A 16,788-nucleotide genomic window follows, 5' to 3' on the forward strand; every position below is an offset into this window, starting at 1 on the left:
CACAGGTAGAGAGCTGCTCACTCATCTGTGGTTCATTCAGAAGTGCACTTAGCCGTGTGTTATTTTAGAAGCTTTTAAAGCCTGTGGGTGCAACAGGGCACCACACACTGAGCACCTTCACACTACCTGCATCGTTTACGATGATGGAAGCAGCTCCGGTCGCAGCTTCAGCTGTCTGCTCCACAAAAGCTGCAGAGGGAGAGTGAAACATAGGCAAGACTGAAAAAAGTGGCTCAAATCTGCAATCATTGTAAATAATGTACAGTACTGTGCGAATGTGTATTTCTTTCATTTTCAGACAAAATCGTCATTACGTTATTTATTTTTCAGTACTAGGGAAAAAAGTAAACCCATATTTGACAGAAAATTGCACAGAAGGCTCAATAGCTAAATACATAAATTTTGTTCAGTACTTAGTGTGTCCACACTTTGCCTTTATTACATCTTCTATTCTTTTCTGGAGACTCGCTTTTAGTTTTTCAAAGAAATCTGCAGGGATATCCATTACAGTTCAGTCGTAGAAGTTGATTACATTTTTTGCATTTCAATATCCAAGCGATCCCAACTCAATTCTTTAATTGCATATAATGATGCATATGAGAAATGATCAGATATGAGAAGTGAAGAAAATGAAAACTCACTACCTGTGGATACACCGTTGTCTTTGAAATTTTGAATGTAATTGTCCCCAAAAAAGTCTTTTCCAACCTGTGGAGGAAGGAAACACTTGTAATGTGGGTTCTTCCTGAAAAAGCAATGCTTAAAGGAACAGTTTAGCCAAAACTGCAGTAGGCTTTCCTTTACCCCAAATGTAATCGATCAGTCAAATGATTTAGTTTTTTAGACTAATGTAGCTAACCAGTAAAGAAAGCTAATACGACACTACTTGGCATCATGCAAGCTGCATGCAAAAATCATCATAAAACCTGCTTATAGGGGTTCTGACAATGAATGACATTCTAAAATTATAACTATTGACAAAAAAACAAACAAATTTCAGGCTTCAGGATGGCACTTACTGCTGTTTTTTAGCTATTCAGCATATTTACATCCTTTTTAATAGATAACAGTAAGCAAGTTTATTTGAGTTCACTTAACAACCCTACATGGTTTAAGTGTAACGATTCTGACGTGCACTTTACACAATGCTAATTAGCAGATAATGTTAGTAATGAATAAAAGTCATTACTTAAAGGCTACATTAGCCATTAGCTCTAGTGCAAAAATAAACGATCAAACCTCAGACACCAAACATGTCTTGGCTGATCGATCATACTTGGGCTAAGGCGAAAAGGAGTATGTATTTGATTTTTTGCAGAACTATTCTTTTAAGAACTGGTTTCGTACATGTTAGACTCTTGTATATATCATGAGCTTAACGTTGAATTATATCATGAGCTTAACGTTGAATTAACTGGCTTAGTTTGATGAATACGAGGAACCACCTTTCAACTGGAAGCTGAAACAATACATTCTCCTTCCTCACTGTCAGGGCAAAGTTCTGCATTGCTAAATCCAGCCAAGCCTTCCAGATATAGCCACCCCACCCAACACGCCTCCGCACCACCAACAGTCCTCTAAACCGCCGCACCCCTCTCTCCTTCCCTCTCTCTGAGACGTTCAGCACTGAGGTAAGGGGTGGAGGGGTCCCTCTCTGCCCACTGGGGCTACTTTTATCCCACGCTGTTAAAGACGTGCCAAGGCTGGGGCCCTTCTCTACCTGGCCCTCTGTCTTTTGAAGCGCAACCCCTCTTTCAGGCTTTCTGAAAGCATGGGAGACTATTTTTGTGCTGTGCATATGCTTCAGTATCGATTGGGCTCTTTGTACTGAGAAACACAGGCCTTTATTACTCGTTTAGGCTTTCTGGTGCTGCAGGTACAAACTAACAATGATGAGCTGATCAGTATGAAACAAAATGAAAAAAGCACTGTACATGAACAGAAAGATCTGGACTCAGATATGAGTTAACTACAGGAAAAGAAACCGTTTTTGAGTACCTTGCACACCATGGCAGTCTTGGCTCCCAGTCGGGCAGCCTGGACGCACTGGTTTGCTCCTTTCCCACCAAAGCCAATGAAGAACTTGTGTCCATGTATTGTCTCTCCAGCTTTGGGGAGCCTCGGCGCCTGGCTAAGAAAAGAGAAGATATAAAAGAGTTTATGGAAAAAGACTAAAGAAAAAGACTAAGAGCAACTTAGATTATCTTCACATTACAGAGTTGAAGTGCCAGAAATCAGATTTTTTGCCTAGCCCCAAACTGACACGTAACTGCAGCATAAGTGAAGTGCATCCAAACCACACTGCCCCTGACATGAAGGAGGAATATAAGCTTTTCAAAATCAAAATCAGTTTTTACTGCTGTTGGCAGCAAAGTAGCCTCCACACATTGTCTGTACAACCTAGACTCTTTCTTTAAAGCTACACTATGTAGGTTATGGGGATTTGGTGACCCCTCTGGTGGAAATGTGTAATTGTGCACAACATGCAGAAGAACCTTTTGTAATGTCAATTGTGCTTTGGACCCCTTCCTCAAGTGGATGAATCTGATGATTATATTATCTTCATCAGCATAATGTTGATTTTGCATTTGGGTCCTAAACATCGAGCCAGACCTTCTTTTTGACTCTGTCCGTGTAATGTCAATATGACGTAATATAACACGCTCAACATATATTAACAAAAACATCATACAGGGAGATTCACTCGAAAGAGGCCCCAAATATTCTGTAATAACTCTAACTAGGACGAAGCAATCTCAATGAAACAACACACAATGTGCTCTTCAGTATAAGGAGCTTCAACCAAGCTAGGATGCCCCTGTTTTGGAGTGATGAGGTAGGCGCCGGACAGCCGTCGCCACGTTTAACCTCTGTTTGCAACTTCCAGGTGCACTCCCCCGTACCCCTTCATGTGTCTGGCAGAAAACGGAGGACACTTCCAGCATCGCATGTAATGCAATCGATTACACATACGTCAAGGTATGTAAGGTATTTTTTGGTTCAGATTGTTTCATCCTAACAGGAGTTTCAACAGAATATTCGGGGCCTCTTTCAAGTGAATCTCCCTGTAGTTCAGCTTTAAAAAATGTGTAATTTTGACTGGAGTGTAAAAAAAAAAAAATAGACAGCCAGTGTGGACTGAAACACGGATAAAAATGGAAGCTCATCTGTTCTGTCAGATGGACGACTAAAACTGTGTCCCGTGTAAATTGGCCTTAACTGTGACAGATTTTTTTTTTAGAGCCGTGGCTTTGCTCAGAAAATCAGTACCAGTTCAATCTTTTGTCGTGGCAAATTTAAGCAGGAAAGATTTTCTGCAGACTCAACAGCAAAACACAACATGCAATCAGAATTTTTCCAATCAGATTCAAGCCTTTTTTTGTTTGTGGTTTCAAATGTGATTCAGACTGGATCTCTGGATAGTGACTCAGGTTGGATTTCATGTGTTTTTTGTTTTTATTTTGGGGAGGGGGATGGCTGGGAGGATCAAAGTTACTGCAACCAATGCTGTTTATTTGCACCAGTGCATTGCAATTGACTTTGCTGTGGATCACCACCGTTGTAAAGCAGGGCTGTCAGGGGCTTGGTGGGCCATAGCATTACAGGGTATCGCATCTAAACTGAGTTATGAAGGGCTTTGTAACTACCTGAGAAATTGAATTGGGTGGATAAAACCAAGAAAGACACTGTGCTGTGCTGTGGACCCTTGGGACCTTTTGACACACCTGTTTTACCCCATGTACAGATGAAGACCCCTACAGTCCTACAAGAGCTCTCTACATCCAGTGTACGTTAAACAATTTGATGCAAAAATGAACCAAACACTACAGTTTCATTGATCAGTATGCAGATTTCCTAAGAGTTCACATGCTCTGTGACTTCATGATCTGTGATATGATGGCAATAGTAGATATTTTACTCACAACCTCAAAACACACGTCCTCAAGCAAGTTTTGACAGTTATCTTTGAATACTCTACCAATGTGCTAGCAGTTATCACATTCTAGAGCAAAAGTGCTGATTTAGGATCAGATTTCTCAGGTTTACTTTGACATCAATCAGCACTTCTAATCTGAGCTTTGTGAACACAAGCCGTTGTGTGCAATTACACATTTCCACCAGAGAGGTCTCCAAATCTCCAAAGCGTACATAGTGTAGCTTCAAAACAATGTGGCAATTTGACTGAAGATGAAAAAGTGGAAAATGTACTCCTAAAAAACAGAAAGGACTCAAACCTGCTTTTAATGTCACTGTTTGCCAGTAAGCTCACATTTGTGGTAGAAAGTTGCTCTGAGTTTATGAGACATCAGAAAGTACGTCTGACAAAACAAAGCCTGACAAACTGTGTGGCATTATGAAGATGTTGCAAAGCTATTTTTATAAGAATAACACAAGGTGTATTAAATAATCACTCGATGAAATTCTGCATAGTGAGCCGTTAAGCCTGTTTGTTCATAAAAACAACAGGAACATGCCGAATAACAGACGATCAGTCAGTTATGATCACTGTACACGAAATTTCTGATTGACATTTTGATTTGAAAACGACTTTCGCCAAACAGGATGTATTAGTATGCATCAATTAGGTTTTTAGATTGATATGATGATTCACTGTCACTGACTCAGTAATGTATGGAACCTGATTCATCCACTACACTGACTGAAAAGTGAAGCTGACTTCCACCGCACTCATACTTTTACCGTTTAGCCGCAACATTTTGAAATGAGATGGGGGTGTTTGGGGCGGTGGTGGGGGGAATTTACTGGAATACAATGATTAAAAGAGCTGTTTATGAGTGAAAACAGTATGTCCTGCCATGCCTAAACCTTCTAAATATAATGCTGGGGCTCTGAACTCCTTAGAAAGGTAATTGCTTTACTACAGCGATGCATGACATTACAGAGAGAGGTCCATGTGATTCTCACCCAACCAGAACAAGCAGCTATTACTCATTCTATTGAAGAAGAAGAAAAAAACCTCTCAAACTCAGAAAGTTACAGCCTGGCTCCAGTCCAAGTCCGCAAGAGTCAGTGTTTTTGTTGATGGCAGAACGTGCTGCTAAAGTTGTTTTTCTCTGCTTGACTTTTTAAGCATGTGTTGTTTGTGAGGTTTAAAGAGGGGCTTTTACAGTAAGTCAATTTAGACGAATAAAGATACTATTTGCCCAGTTTCCAGTAATCTGGATGAGAAGTTTTGATCTCACTTTGGATAGCTCTGTTGATGAGCCAGTTTGTCCAACCACATATTTCCAAATAAGCTGCATGAGTTGGTAGAGGGAAACAAACAAGAACGACAGAGTGAGAATGATGTTACAAGTAGTCTGCTGAAAATTATATTTTAAATTAAGTTACTAATAATAATAATGATAATAATAATAATATAATAATAATAATAATAACACAAAAAGGTTCTCAAAAATAAGATTATGCAAAAAACAAAATATGTTCATATATAAAATGATATACTATAATATAATATTTGATTATTATTTTATTATAGTATTATATGTATATATGTATATATGTGTACATACACTCACACACACACACACACACACAGACACACATATATATATATATATATATATTATATAATTATATATACACACAGAACAAAAAATACAGAAATGATATTTTTTAAAATGTATACAGATCTTGCAAAAAAGCTTCATAGTATAAAAAGAAAGGTGCAAAAATCTTATTACATTATGTTTTGGATGAATATGTTATTAAATAGGATTATTTCCATACTTCAAAAAGAAACTTTGTGTATTATTTGTATAACTGTACAAAAGTGGCAGCATTTAAATACGTGTTAAATCTATAGTTTTCTATAAATCTATAGTTTTGTTTATCTATGTGTAAATACTGTTCTCTGCATAATTTGTGGAACTCGCACTCAAGTTTTTCACTCACCTGTGTCCCTGTACTCTTGTGATGTGACAATAAATCTGATTTGATTTGATTTTGATTTGATTTGATTTGAAATCTGAAATCTTAAATGGAAACACTGTCTGTTAAGTCACATGAGCCTCAATATGGTGTACATGTTCAGTTCTGTTTAACTATGTTGTATAAACTGAACAAAACGCTTCATTTACTATTTAAAAATAGACCAAACCACTCCATGAGTAGCTTTCTATTTCTGTTGCACCATCAAATGGTTGCACTATCTCTATTTAGCTCTAATTATCTAATTTAACTGAAATAGATCATTCAGACTGTCCAGTTTTAGCTAGAGCGTGACATCACCCAAGAGGAAACCATTTTTTGATTATCTTATTTTCCGTTGGACCAGTCCAACTATATGACATCATAGTGAGGCAATGACGACCAGCTTGTAGAAGGTTTTTGCCTATTTGTCATGTTTTTAATGATAGATTAATAATAAAAAATAATAATTTTGGTCCACACATCATATTTTAATGGTATTATACATTTACACTATTTAAGGCATATGAGTATTAACAGGAAGAGTTAAAAAAATAGGGGTGCCCAATATTATCCACTGATCTTCCAACCAAAGTAGGAGAAGATCAATTGTTTGAAGACCGACACCAACTGATTAAAGACGCAGAGTCAGGTGAGCTCCCGCTTGGCTAGAATGAAAACTTGAATCAGCCCTTTGTGGTTAAGATGAGGCACCCCTGTTTTCAAGACACAGACACGTTTCCTATTTTATTAAAATAGAACTGGCAAAGGACTTAAGAGGGAATTCTACTGATGTTTCAAAATTTCTGCATCATTCATTTGTTAAGATGTAAAAAAAGTCATTGAGGGTGGTTTGAAGTGAAATGCTGCGTTCTAGAACATCTTGACAAATTAGAATTATTCACAATAGTAGTGATAGGAAGCAGACATACAAAACATTTAAAGTTTACAGAAAGTTATTACATGAAACAGGTATGAATACGCCACCTGATGTCTGAGACACTGCTTTATTATAGTTTTGAGGCTAAAAAGATATAACATTCCTGGCAGAGATATTAAAGAGCGTTGTAAGGCAAAATAGTTCCCAAAAGTAAATAGAGAAATTTTCAGATTTGCCACTATTTTATTATCATCAACAATACACAGAAAACTCAGAAGACACATGTAGGTTCACTGGTGCTTTTGGATAGTAAATAAAATGTCTATATATCTGTGTTGTAGATATTGTGACTCCACTGTGAAGAAATCTGAGTCAATAGGTTTCTCCACAATGAACCATTTCACATCAAACAACTCTGAATTCCTCTGTTTATTTCTTAATCATTGTATTATACAGAATTTCCCTCTAAATGATAAACCTATCAGTGGCAAAATATAGTCAGTGTAATCAGTCTCTGTGTATTGCACAATTGCATAACATCACCAGCTTATCACTGAACAATCTGACTATTCTTCAGTTCCACTGACAACACTGTAAACCCACTCATGCAGTCAGAGCTTCTGCCGCTATTGTGTAAGCAAGGTGTGAGTATACACCACCACCTCACTGACTTTTGTCATTAGGTAGTGAGCTTTAAACCTAATGAGGTGCCATTGAGTCAGCGTCTGGAGTCGGTCAAAAGCCAGACTAACCACACCTGCATCATCACATTCACGCTATTGTTTGATGGTGAGAAGCATCTGAGAAACGTCTGATTCAATCAATCAGTCACATCACAAACTTTGACACAATTTTATGCTGCTGACTCTTCCAAGCCGCAGGGAACCACAACAGGTGTTAGGCTGACGTGAGCCGTGCAGTAGGGTGCTGTTTACATCCTTTTCTCTTTCTTTTTTTTCCTTTCCACAAAGATTGCAGGAGAAAACCACTGACGCAGTGTGAGCGGGTCAGGGTGAGAACGTCTTAACCCACGGCCCGACACACAACAAAACGTTTACTTTCAAAGAAAGCTTCTGGCGGCTGTAGGGGGCTGACTCATGTCCCATACGTGAACGTTTCCAAATAGTAAAGCACATAAGAACGGAAGATTTGAGCGCATCGTACCTGTATTGGAGCATGTTTTCCCACACTAGTATCAATTTGATTTTCAAATGACAGACTAACAGCTCCATTACACAGCTTTCCAACACCTAGGTGTATTAAAGCGTGCGTATCCCACATTTTTCTGGTATTCTATTAATTTCCCTGAAGTCTATTTATAACATTTGAGTGGTTTATGAAACAAAATCAGTCATAACTTATCTTTACATGATCATTTTCAAACCTCTCTTTATCCCTTATAATTGAACAGCCTGTGCCTTTACAATGGATATATCATATGTCATATTCAAAGTTCTACATTGAACAAACTTAATATATTTTAGTGCACAATTGCTCTTTTGTACTACATTAAACATATTGGAAAAAATAAAGTCATAACTATTGCAACAGCCACATTTTACATTTTATTTTTTTTTCCAATATGTTAAATTCAGCAAATAAACAGTAATTCTGCATTAAAATTTGTAGAAGTGTGTTCACTTATTTTCACTCAGAAAATCAACAAAACATGTCATTTGACCAGGGGTGCCCACATTTTTGATACAACTGTATGTAAATGCTTTATACTGTGCCTCATTCAAAAAAAAACAAAAAAAAACACTCCTTATAATTTCAGTGTGAATTGGCTTGGCTGAGGTGCTGGAGGGCAAACAGACATATACGTACAAAAGAGCTGTTTTTTATGACATCACAAAACATTGCAGTCAAAATGGCTCTTTTTGCAGCTTAGTTTACAAACATGAACTGTATAGACTGTGCAGTGAACAGTATCTATGTACTACATTGCGTATTACATTTACAGCTCTTATTTCAAAAAAGAAAGAAAACTCATTTTTCCATTACATGGGCCCTTTAACAGTACTGAAATCATGGTAATATCACACTGAGAAGACCTAAAATGACTTTAGCATGGCTAGCGTGCTCCGTACGAGTGGCTCTGTGTGGTCGAGCTGCTATTAAATGCTCAGATGATCAGCAGGTGGCACTCTCTGGCTTCAGCATGGCCACGCAGATGTTCAACAGGAGATGCATGTGGATGTTTCTGCCTCACTGTCACCCAGACGCAGACCGACAAAAAGCACACCCGCACATGCACCAGCCAGGGAGAAAACTGGATTTCATACTTCAAAGTCATGCATAGCACTTTGATGGGCTAGGAGTGTGTTTCAAGCACCCTTCAAAAAAAAAACAAAAAAGAAAAAAGAAAAAGGAAAAACACACATACAAACATAGACTTTTCCCGTTAGTGCTGATGCCTAATTGATGCGGTCTCCGCTTTTCAAAGGCTAAAGTTGATGGCTGAATTTTTAATGGGGGAGGGGGGTTGGGGAGGGAGGGAGAAGCAAAAGTAGAACACAAACGAGGCCATATGTGTTTAATAACGCACACTTTTGGAGTTTCTTCTGTGAGTATCATACTATGACACAGCCAGAAAAGCACGATTTGTGCTGCCATGGAAAGATTAACAGTGAACAGTGCTGTCCTTAAAGAATCCCCAGCTATTTCTCTCCTGTGTGGGCAAGCACTTAAGATCTTTTCAAAGAGCTGGCTGAGAGGTGCTAGTCTCTGATTAACGCGCTTCACATAATCTCCATACAAGGGAAACAGCAGAACGCACCCCAAAACCTCACCAGCCTGTTTAACACTGAGCATTTCCACAGTCATTTCTCTTTAACTGTCCTGACCTGTAGCTGAAATTACACAATATCATTATTTCAGCAGGACATATGTTTGCGTGTAGGGCACCAAATCTGCCAGTGCACACAGCCACCATAAACCAAAGGTATGGTCAGTACTTTGCCCAGACAGTAGCATTCAAAAGTTTGGGGACACTGTTTTCCCAAAAATAAAATAAAAATAAAGAAGTATGAAATGATTCCATTATGATGCTGCCAATCAACAACTTAACGTATTTCAACTAATTTTTAGGAAACTGTAAAAAATGGAGAAATTATGTATTCAGAATGATGAACAGAGCAGTAGATGATTCCCTTAATGATTGAGCTGCATAACTTTGAGAATGAACTTACAATAAAATTAGCATTCAGCCATGTATTTGAAATGTCTTGATCAAATCTCTCAAAGAACTTTTTGGTGTTCCCAAAAGACTTAAAATACTAAATAAAGCAGCAAAAATACCATACGGTGTATAGCTTATATATAGCTCTGTATTTCATAATTAAGAATAAAATATATCAATAAATAATATGACAAGTGATTCCAAAGATTTGAATACTAGTGCATGTTCAGTGCAAATGGATCCCATCAGTACTGCATAAATATCCAGATGCATTCTGTACTTTTCCATAATATGCATCTTTTCCAGTCACATAGAGTTTTATATGTATTGGGATTTTTTCAAGTTGGAAAACATGCGTATTATAGATAAGTAGTAAATGACAACTGAGTATTTAGGCTGTACTGAAATAGAATAACAGTATATTTACCCCAATTTTAGGTGAATGTCAGAATTGGAACAGTTAACCCCCAGGAGAATTTCTTCACACTGTCTGCAGACACAACAAAGCTGTAAATGCAAAGTGCTGGATTTAACCTTTGATATTTTCTTCTTTGGAATCAATAGGCCTAAATCTTCTACAGAACAGTGTGTAAAGGAAAAGCAGGATTTTGAATGATGAAAAACAGAATACACTGAAATCCACAGCACAGAAACCTGCCAATTTAAATGAATAATTCTGAAATGACTTGAAAAAGAGACCTCTGGTGTACTTCCCATTAAAACCACTACAGATGAAAATAGATAACTTATCAGTAGTGCAATGAAAACATTTATGACTCAATAAAACAACTATTACTGAAATTACTAACAATGTTCACAGTGCTAAGCACACAGCACATCATCTACTGTCTTCATCTAAGACTTCCTCACTTATACAGACTGCACCATAAGACACAAAACCCTCAGGAAGACTAGAAAGGCCAAGTTAAAAGTTGCTATAAAATAAAGATAACACAGTTCAAAATTATCTGGGCTGAGTTTCCCAAAATCATCCTAAAACAAAGATGATTCTAACATGGTAGAGTGAGCATCACATTGAACACTCTCTCTACCATCTGAGATGAATTTAACACTAAGATGATTTTTGGAAACTTGGTTTTGGTCTCATATCATCTTACTTAAAAGATGTACATAAAACAATTTGTCTGACAATTTACAAGAAAATGTAGACCCAAAAAATCATATTGTATCAACAACAACCTCAAATCAAGAGGAAAAACCAAGACTGCCCAAATCACCTCTAGATTCAAATCCAATCAGACATGCATTTTCACTTCCACAAATATTTTGGTCACTTAAAATCTAAGCATTTAGCACAGGGAGTGGATTTTTTCTAAAACAGTAGAGTGTATAACACAAAATGATAATATATGAATTTTTAACTTAAATTCAAACCATTTCACTAAAAAGCCATTTTGTCTTTTTTTTCAATGAAATCTTTATGGAATGTTATGTGAAGTATGTCAATGCCTGTCAATATTACCACTGAGAAATCTATAATGCTGTGTTGTAGTTACAAAGTGCAGTTGTAGCCAATATGACTATGAGACATTTGACAAGGAAAAAGTTGCACAAATAGTTGACGTGACCAGTGCACAGTGATTCACACCTCTGGAAAAATATTAATAACTCAAATAGGCTCAATGCAGTTCCCCTATCTGCATACAGTGGGTTGCATTTAGCTCCTACTGGAAAAACTTCCAGAGTTATTTCAAAACTGCCTATGTATATAAATAAACATGTTCCATAAGCATGGGTATGAGTATGATCTTTAGTGTGGGTCACATGTTGTGTAGACTAATACTGTTCACAGTTTCTGTTGGCTTCAGCTAACAGTGATATAGTCACATGCAGCAAATGCACAGCTAACATACAACCCAAGTGTTCTTGTTAAATAAAAAGATGGACTCACCTGACCAGATCGGTCATACAGGAGCCCACTACAACAACATCCACTTCTTCAGTCATGTCTTAATAGAGATACACAAACACACATACAGACAGTAATCAGTGAAGTCCAAAAACCACTGTAATAATATGTTCTTGATTCTAAAGAACTGGAGAGGCATCTATCATTGCTGCCTCTCATATAAGACCACCATGGCTGCAGCTTTGGCTGCTTGACACTTGAAAAGTCAGATCTGATGGCAATCTGCACTGAAAAATGCTGTACTGCTCATCTAACATAAAAAACTGTTTCGGGAGAGTAAAGATAAAGCAGGCAGGGCTGTGATTTGAAGCCGAGATGGAGGAAGTAGGCTTGAATTGCAGTTTTCAAAAAGAGCGCACACTCTAACCATCCGCATGTAGGAAATGTTTTCAATAGGTTAGAAATAGCATTAATTGTGCTCCACATTGGACATGTGCCTATTGCACCAGAGGTGATTATTTCAAGACTGCACCATGTGATTGACAACAGCCAAGAAAATCCTTCATTAATTCAATCCCTTGCATGTAGGCTATGCATGTGAATAGTAGTGAGCTAATCTGCTCAAATCTCCCAGCAGTCCTAAGGCACTGTGAAAGCTTGGCCGTTAGCTATGGGACAGCCTTGATTTTCTCATGATCGCCTATATTTTCTGCACAGTCTGCACTGTACTCAAATCATCCTGATTGATCTATTTGAACCAATTTACAACCAGATATATTATGTCTGACATTCATATTTAATAATGACAAACGTTTCCTAATACATTTGGTTAAAATGAACCTAAATGAAGAACAAAAATACCATGCATTGCAAATTGGAGAAGGCAATCTTTATCCAGGCCGGTGAAATTTAACATGCCATGCAAATCCTTCTGTTTCTTGAAGAAGAGAGGCTGCTCAAAGTCCATGAAGGCCTATCAGTGCAGACAGCCGCACATAGTCAGTAATCATGCGCAAACAGAGATGTCATGTTGATTATGTGGGACTGAAAAAAGGCAGAAAAATAAAGGTGTGAAAAATGGAATATATCTATGGTTATCTAACATTTAGGCTTAACTAGAAAAGCCAAAGCACCATAATAGGAAATACTGTTTGTCTTGCTACAGGAGGCAAATTGACTTTAGCTGTAAGAAATTATAAAGCTCTCAAAATTGATCTGTAAATATTACATATACTCAGGGCCACACGTAATTAGAGTAATTATACTGCATAAAATGCCCCTAAAGTCCTTCGTCCTTAGTGTCTCCCCGCCCTAATAGTCCCCTTTTAAAGGGAAAGTCCTCTGAGCTATAACTGATAATGGTAAAATTGTGGTAAATCTGAAAAAGTAAGTTCTCTTTGCATACTAGTTGCCTTATGACACCATGCATGCACCTCTCCACCATGACTGCATTTTCAAAAATAGGGTTTAGACCAAAATTGTATAAGAAAACGATGTCTTAGGCATCCGGTAGTATATCCACAACCATTTCATGTAACAGGCCTAGCTTTCTGTGAGGGGGCTTTTAGAGGCATTAAACTCTTCAGATGTCTGGTTCCTATCACCATCACTGTGAACAATTCTGATTCTCTAGAATTTCATATCAAAGCACTCTGAATGACTTTACTTACATCTTAACTAGAGGTGGGCGATATGGAAAAGTGCAATATCACAATCCTTCAGGAAGTTTTTTTTTACGATATGCGATGTGTCACAACATTTTTCCTTACAACTAGTGCCACTTTTTCAAAATACTATCAACAACTCTCAATCTAAATATATTCAACATTTCACAATTATGCTTCCTAATGAAACATGGAGTGATGGAAGTGATGCAAAATCCACGATACGTACTGGCGATATTCACAATATGCTCAGAAATGCGTATTGTGACATATTCTGAGGTAGTTTATCATGATAACAATAAATATTGTTATACTGCTCAGCTCTCAACTATTAGGTGCACATTTTGAAAAATCAGTGGTTTCCCATTGAACTTCATGAAGGGTTTTTTGGTAACCTGATGAGCTGAATTAGGTGTATTCAGGCAGGAAAACACTGATATGTGCAGTGCAGGCAGATCACTGAGCAGGACAGGGAAACACTGAATAGATGCATAGACATAGCATATAGATAGATACTGTATAGAAATGAATGGTAGTCATAGCCCAGCTCAGCCTCCACAGCTTTTTCCACACAATGTTACATTTATTTCTTATTTGCAGTTGTGAAACTCAGACATGTAAGCTGGAAAGAAGTCTCTCTGCAGTCTAAATAAATAAATCTGTCACTACATTTTAATATGAAATGTAAAATGCCACACTTTACCTACAGTCGGTATCAGCTGTCAGTGTAAAACTGAGCCCAAACCAAAGTTCACTTTCTGAACCTCAGACAGACAGAAAGAGCTGAACTCAGGAGAGAAGCCCTTATCCTCTCCTGTTTAATCAAAATGTCATTTGTCTGCTAATTTAACACACTGTACGACTGGTAACCCATAAAATACAACACGTCGGCAGCTGTTTTTTTCGCGTTAATTCTGTCTGTGAAGCGCAAACTAGCCGGGTCAGCCTGAGCATGGCGGCTCAGGCGTTCGTGTAGACAGCCTGCATAAAGCCCCCAAACAAACAGCACCAGGAAGACAACAACAGGAGCAGCTGAGAGAAATTCAGCTGCGGTTAAATCTGTGATAAAGGTACAGAAACGAACTGAGGAGCGCAGGTTTCACATTAGGACGAGCAGGACAGCTAAACGAAACTCGGAAAAAATGACTTAAACGGGTCTTAAAGGAAGCGAAGGCTGTTTTAGCAGCCCTGTTAGCCTGACGAGGCTGGAGTTGGCTTCACATTCGCCAGCTTTCCTGTTCAAATTTCCCCGTTCCACCTTAAATGGTGCAGTATTTACAGGCGCCACTGCCACACCATTTAAGGTGGAGCCGTACAGTCCGAATAAGAGGCTTGACTTCAACTTCGTGTTAGCATGTTAGCATCTAGGCGCTGAGCCTCAAAAAATAATAAACAAATGGAGGTTTTTACCTTTACTGGTTGTCTTTTCACGCGTAGCCCAAAGTGGTCTGTTTATTATTATTATTAGTATTAGTCTTGTTATTATTATGTGCAGGTTTCAGTAAATGTGGTCAGTAAGTTTCAGTTGTATGGGTTATCATCCTTATTCATTATTCAATATTATTAAATTATACATAATATACATATAACGCTATGTAACGTTTTGGTCAGTGTCCAAAAGCTTCACTTTTATTGTCGTTATTATTAATACTTTTCAACTACACACTTAAAAGATGGTTTTTCAAGGCTACTTCAGTAAAAGCAATACTTCTGTTTAGAACCATGAGTTCTAAATAGAACCCTTTCGTGCTTAAATGGTTCTTCAGATTGATAGAGAATGTGTAGGCCTAATAAATGATTTGATATAGCACCAAAAAGGGTTCTGTTGCTGTTACAAGCATGACATAGTAATAATAGCAGAACCCATTTGGTACTTCATAGAACCATTTACAACACATTCTCTGAAAATCTGAAGAACCATTTCACCATGCAAATAACATGAAATGTTCTTAATAGGACTCATGGTTCTATAATGAGTTCTTGATAATACTGGGTTCACACGTCAATATTCTCACAATGTTTTGAACAAAATTTGAAGAAAAATTATGATTGTGTCCATATTTTTGCACAGCTCACTAACGAACATACTGGAGTGAATTGTTAATTGCTGATGATGGCAAATTTTGGTGCTCAAGCAATGCAGTTACATTCAGTGCTATTATTAATAGAAAGCCCAATTTTTACAGTGTGCAGTATCATATTTTTGCGATGCGATTTTATGATGCTTTGTTACACCTTTTTAATGTGTCTTTGCTACATTTTAACAGTACCAGCTGTCAGTCCAGTCATTTTCTTTATTCTGTTATGTCACCTTGCCCTTCAGCAGAGAGATCTCTCAGCGAAAGATGAACAGCCTTTCTCCGGAGGTGGCCCTGAGCCGGATCTCTCCTGAGTTGAGGCCTTTACTGTGCAGTGTTGTGCGCAATGGCCGCGTTGGTTTAGACTCCACTAACTGCCTGAGGATCACTGACCTTAAGACTGGGTGAGTATTGTTTGTCATATTGATGTATCAGATCTAAATCTCAGGAAGCAAGCTGAGAAAAGTAAAAGTTTCTGACAAGTTTGGTTTAACAGTTTAACCTAGATACCTGCTCATCCAGCATTTCTTCTGATTTCAAGGGTATTAAATGGGGAGTTTGTCCCCGTCCTACCCTTTGCTGCAATAACAGCCTCTACTCTTCTGGGAAGGCTTTACATTAGATGTTGGAGCATTGCTGTGAATTATTACATTCACACACAAGAGCATTTGTGAAGTCAGGTGCTGATGTTGGATGATTAGTTCTGGATCACAAACACTCAAACTCATCCTGAGATCCATCAATTCAGAGAGCATAGTTCTGCTGCTCCTCTTTTTTGTTTCCTAACTTATTAAACGAGTCTTCAGTTATTGTGATGTTATATTTTTGCCACATCAACCACCCCTAGCTTAAAGGAATGACTCAACAACAGATCAAATCAATTTAGTCAGTTTTCCCCTTAACTCAGTTGTCATCAACCAGCCATGGCATGTTTGGTGCCTGAAGTTTATTTCTTTAATTTTGCAGTGAAGCTGTCTTTTCCTGTTCTCTTTAGTGCTTTTTCTCTCTTTCTCCCCAGTTGTACGTCTCTGACGCCAGGGCCTTGCTGTGATAGATTTAAACTGCACATCCCGTACGCTGGAGAAACTCTTAAATGTGAGTTGTAGACATTCTGCTGAAGCACTCCATTAACAAGAGACTAACAGGTCAAAGTGTATAAAAACATTTGTGCATTCCCAGAGCTG

The 16,788-nt window shown here is 37.9% G+C and overlaps 2 protein-coding genes across 13 annotated transcripts in view; one reads left to right on the forward strand and one right to left on the reverse strand.

The window, feature by feature from the left end:
* rbks (ribokinase) overlaps positions 1 to 14,428 on the reverse strand; it is a 43,432-nt gene extending 29,004 nt beyond the window's left edge. The window contains exons 1-7 of one of the 11 annotated variants that reach the window (XM_036593627.1): positions 14,230 to 14,407; positions 12,724 to 12,835; positions 11,905 to 11,962; positions 10,420 to 10,482; positions 1,999 to 2,131; positions 645 to 708; positions 127 to 189 (exon numbers count right to left, since the gene is read on the reverse strand). In XM_036593627.1, the coding sequence (XP_036449520.1) occupies positions 127 to 189; positions 645 to 708; positions 1,999 to 2,131; positions 10,420 to 10,482; positions 11,905 to 11,962; positions 12,724 to 12,829 (487 nt within the window). In that variant the 5' untranslated portion in view covers positions 12,830 to 12,835; positions 14,230 to 14,407. Of the gene's footprint in view, positions 1 to 126; positions 190 to 644; positions 709 to 1,998; positions 2,132 to 10,419; positions 10,483 to 11,904; positions 11,964 to 12,723; positions 12,907 to 14,229 lie in introns of those variants that run through there. The other 10 variants (XM_036593625.1, XM_036593628.1, XM_036593626.1 and 7 more) reach the window with 10 other exon arrangements.
* A 59-nt stretch (positions 14,429 to 14,487) lies between these two features.
* babam2 (BRISC and BRCA1 A complex member 2) overlaps positions 14,488 to 16,788 on the forward strand; it is a 104,153-nt gene continuing 101,852 nt past the window's right edge. The window contains exons 1-3 of one of the 2 annotated variants that reach the window (XM_036593623.1): positions 14,488 to 14,596; positions 15,850 to 16,008; positions 16,623 to 16,699. In XM_036593623.1, coding sequence (XP_036449516.1) covers positions 15,872 to 16,008; positions 16,623 to 16,699 — 214 coding nt within the window. In that variant the 5' untranslated portion in view covers positions 14,488 to 14,596; positions 15,850 to 15,871. The remainder of the gene's footprint in view (positions 14,597 to 15,849; positions 16,009 to 16,622; positions 16,700 to 16,788) is intronic. The other variant, XM_036593624.1, reaches the window with a different exon arrangement.

This window comes from Colossoma macropomum, unplaced genomic scaffold, assembly GCF_904425465.1.
Source record: "Colossoma macropomum unplaced genomic scaffold, Colossoma_macropomum, whole genome shotgun sequence".
Taxonomy (NCBI): domain Eukaryota; kingdom Metazoa; phylum Chordata; class Actinopteri; order Characiformes; family Serrasalmidae; genus Colossoma; species Colossoma macropomum.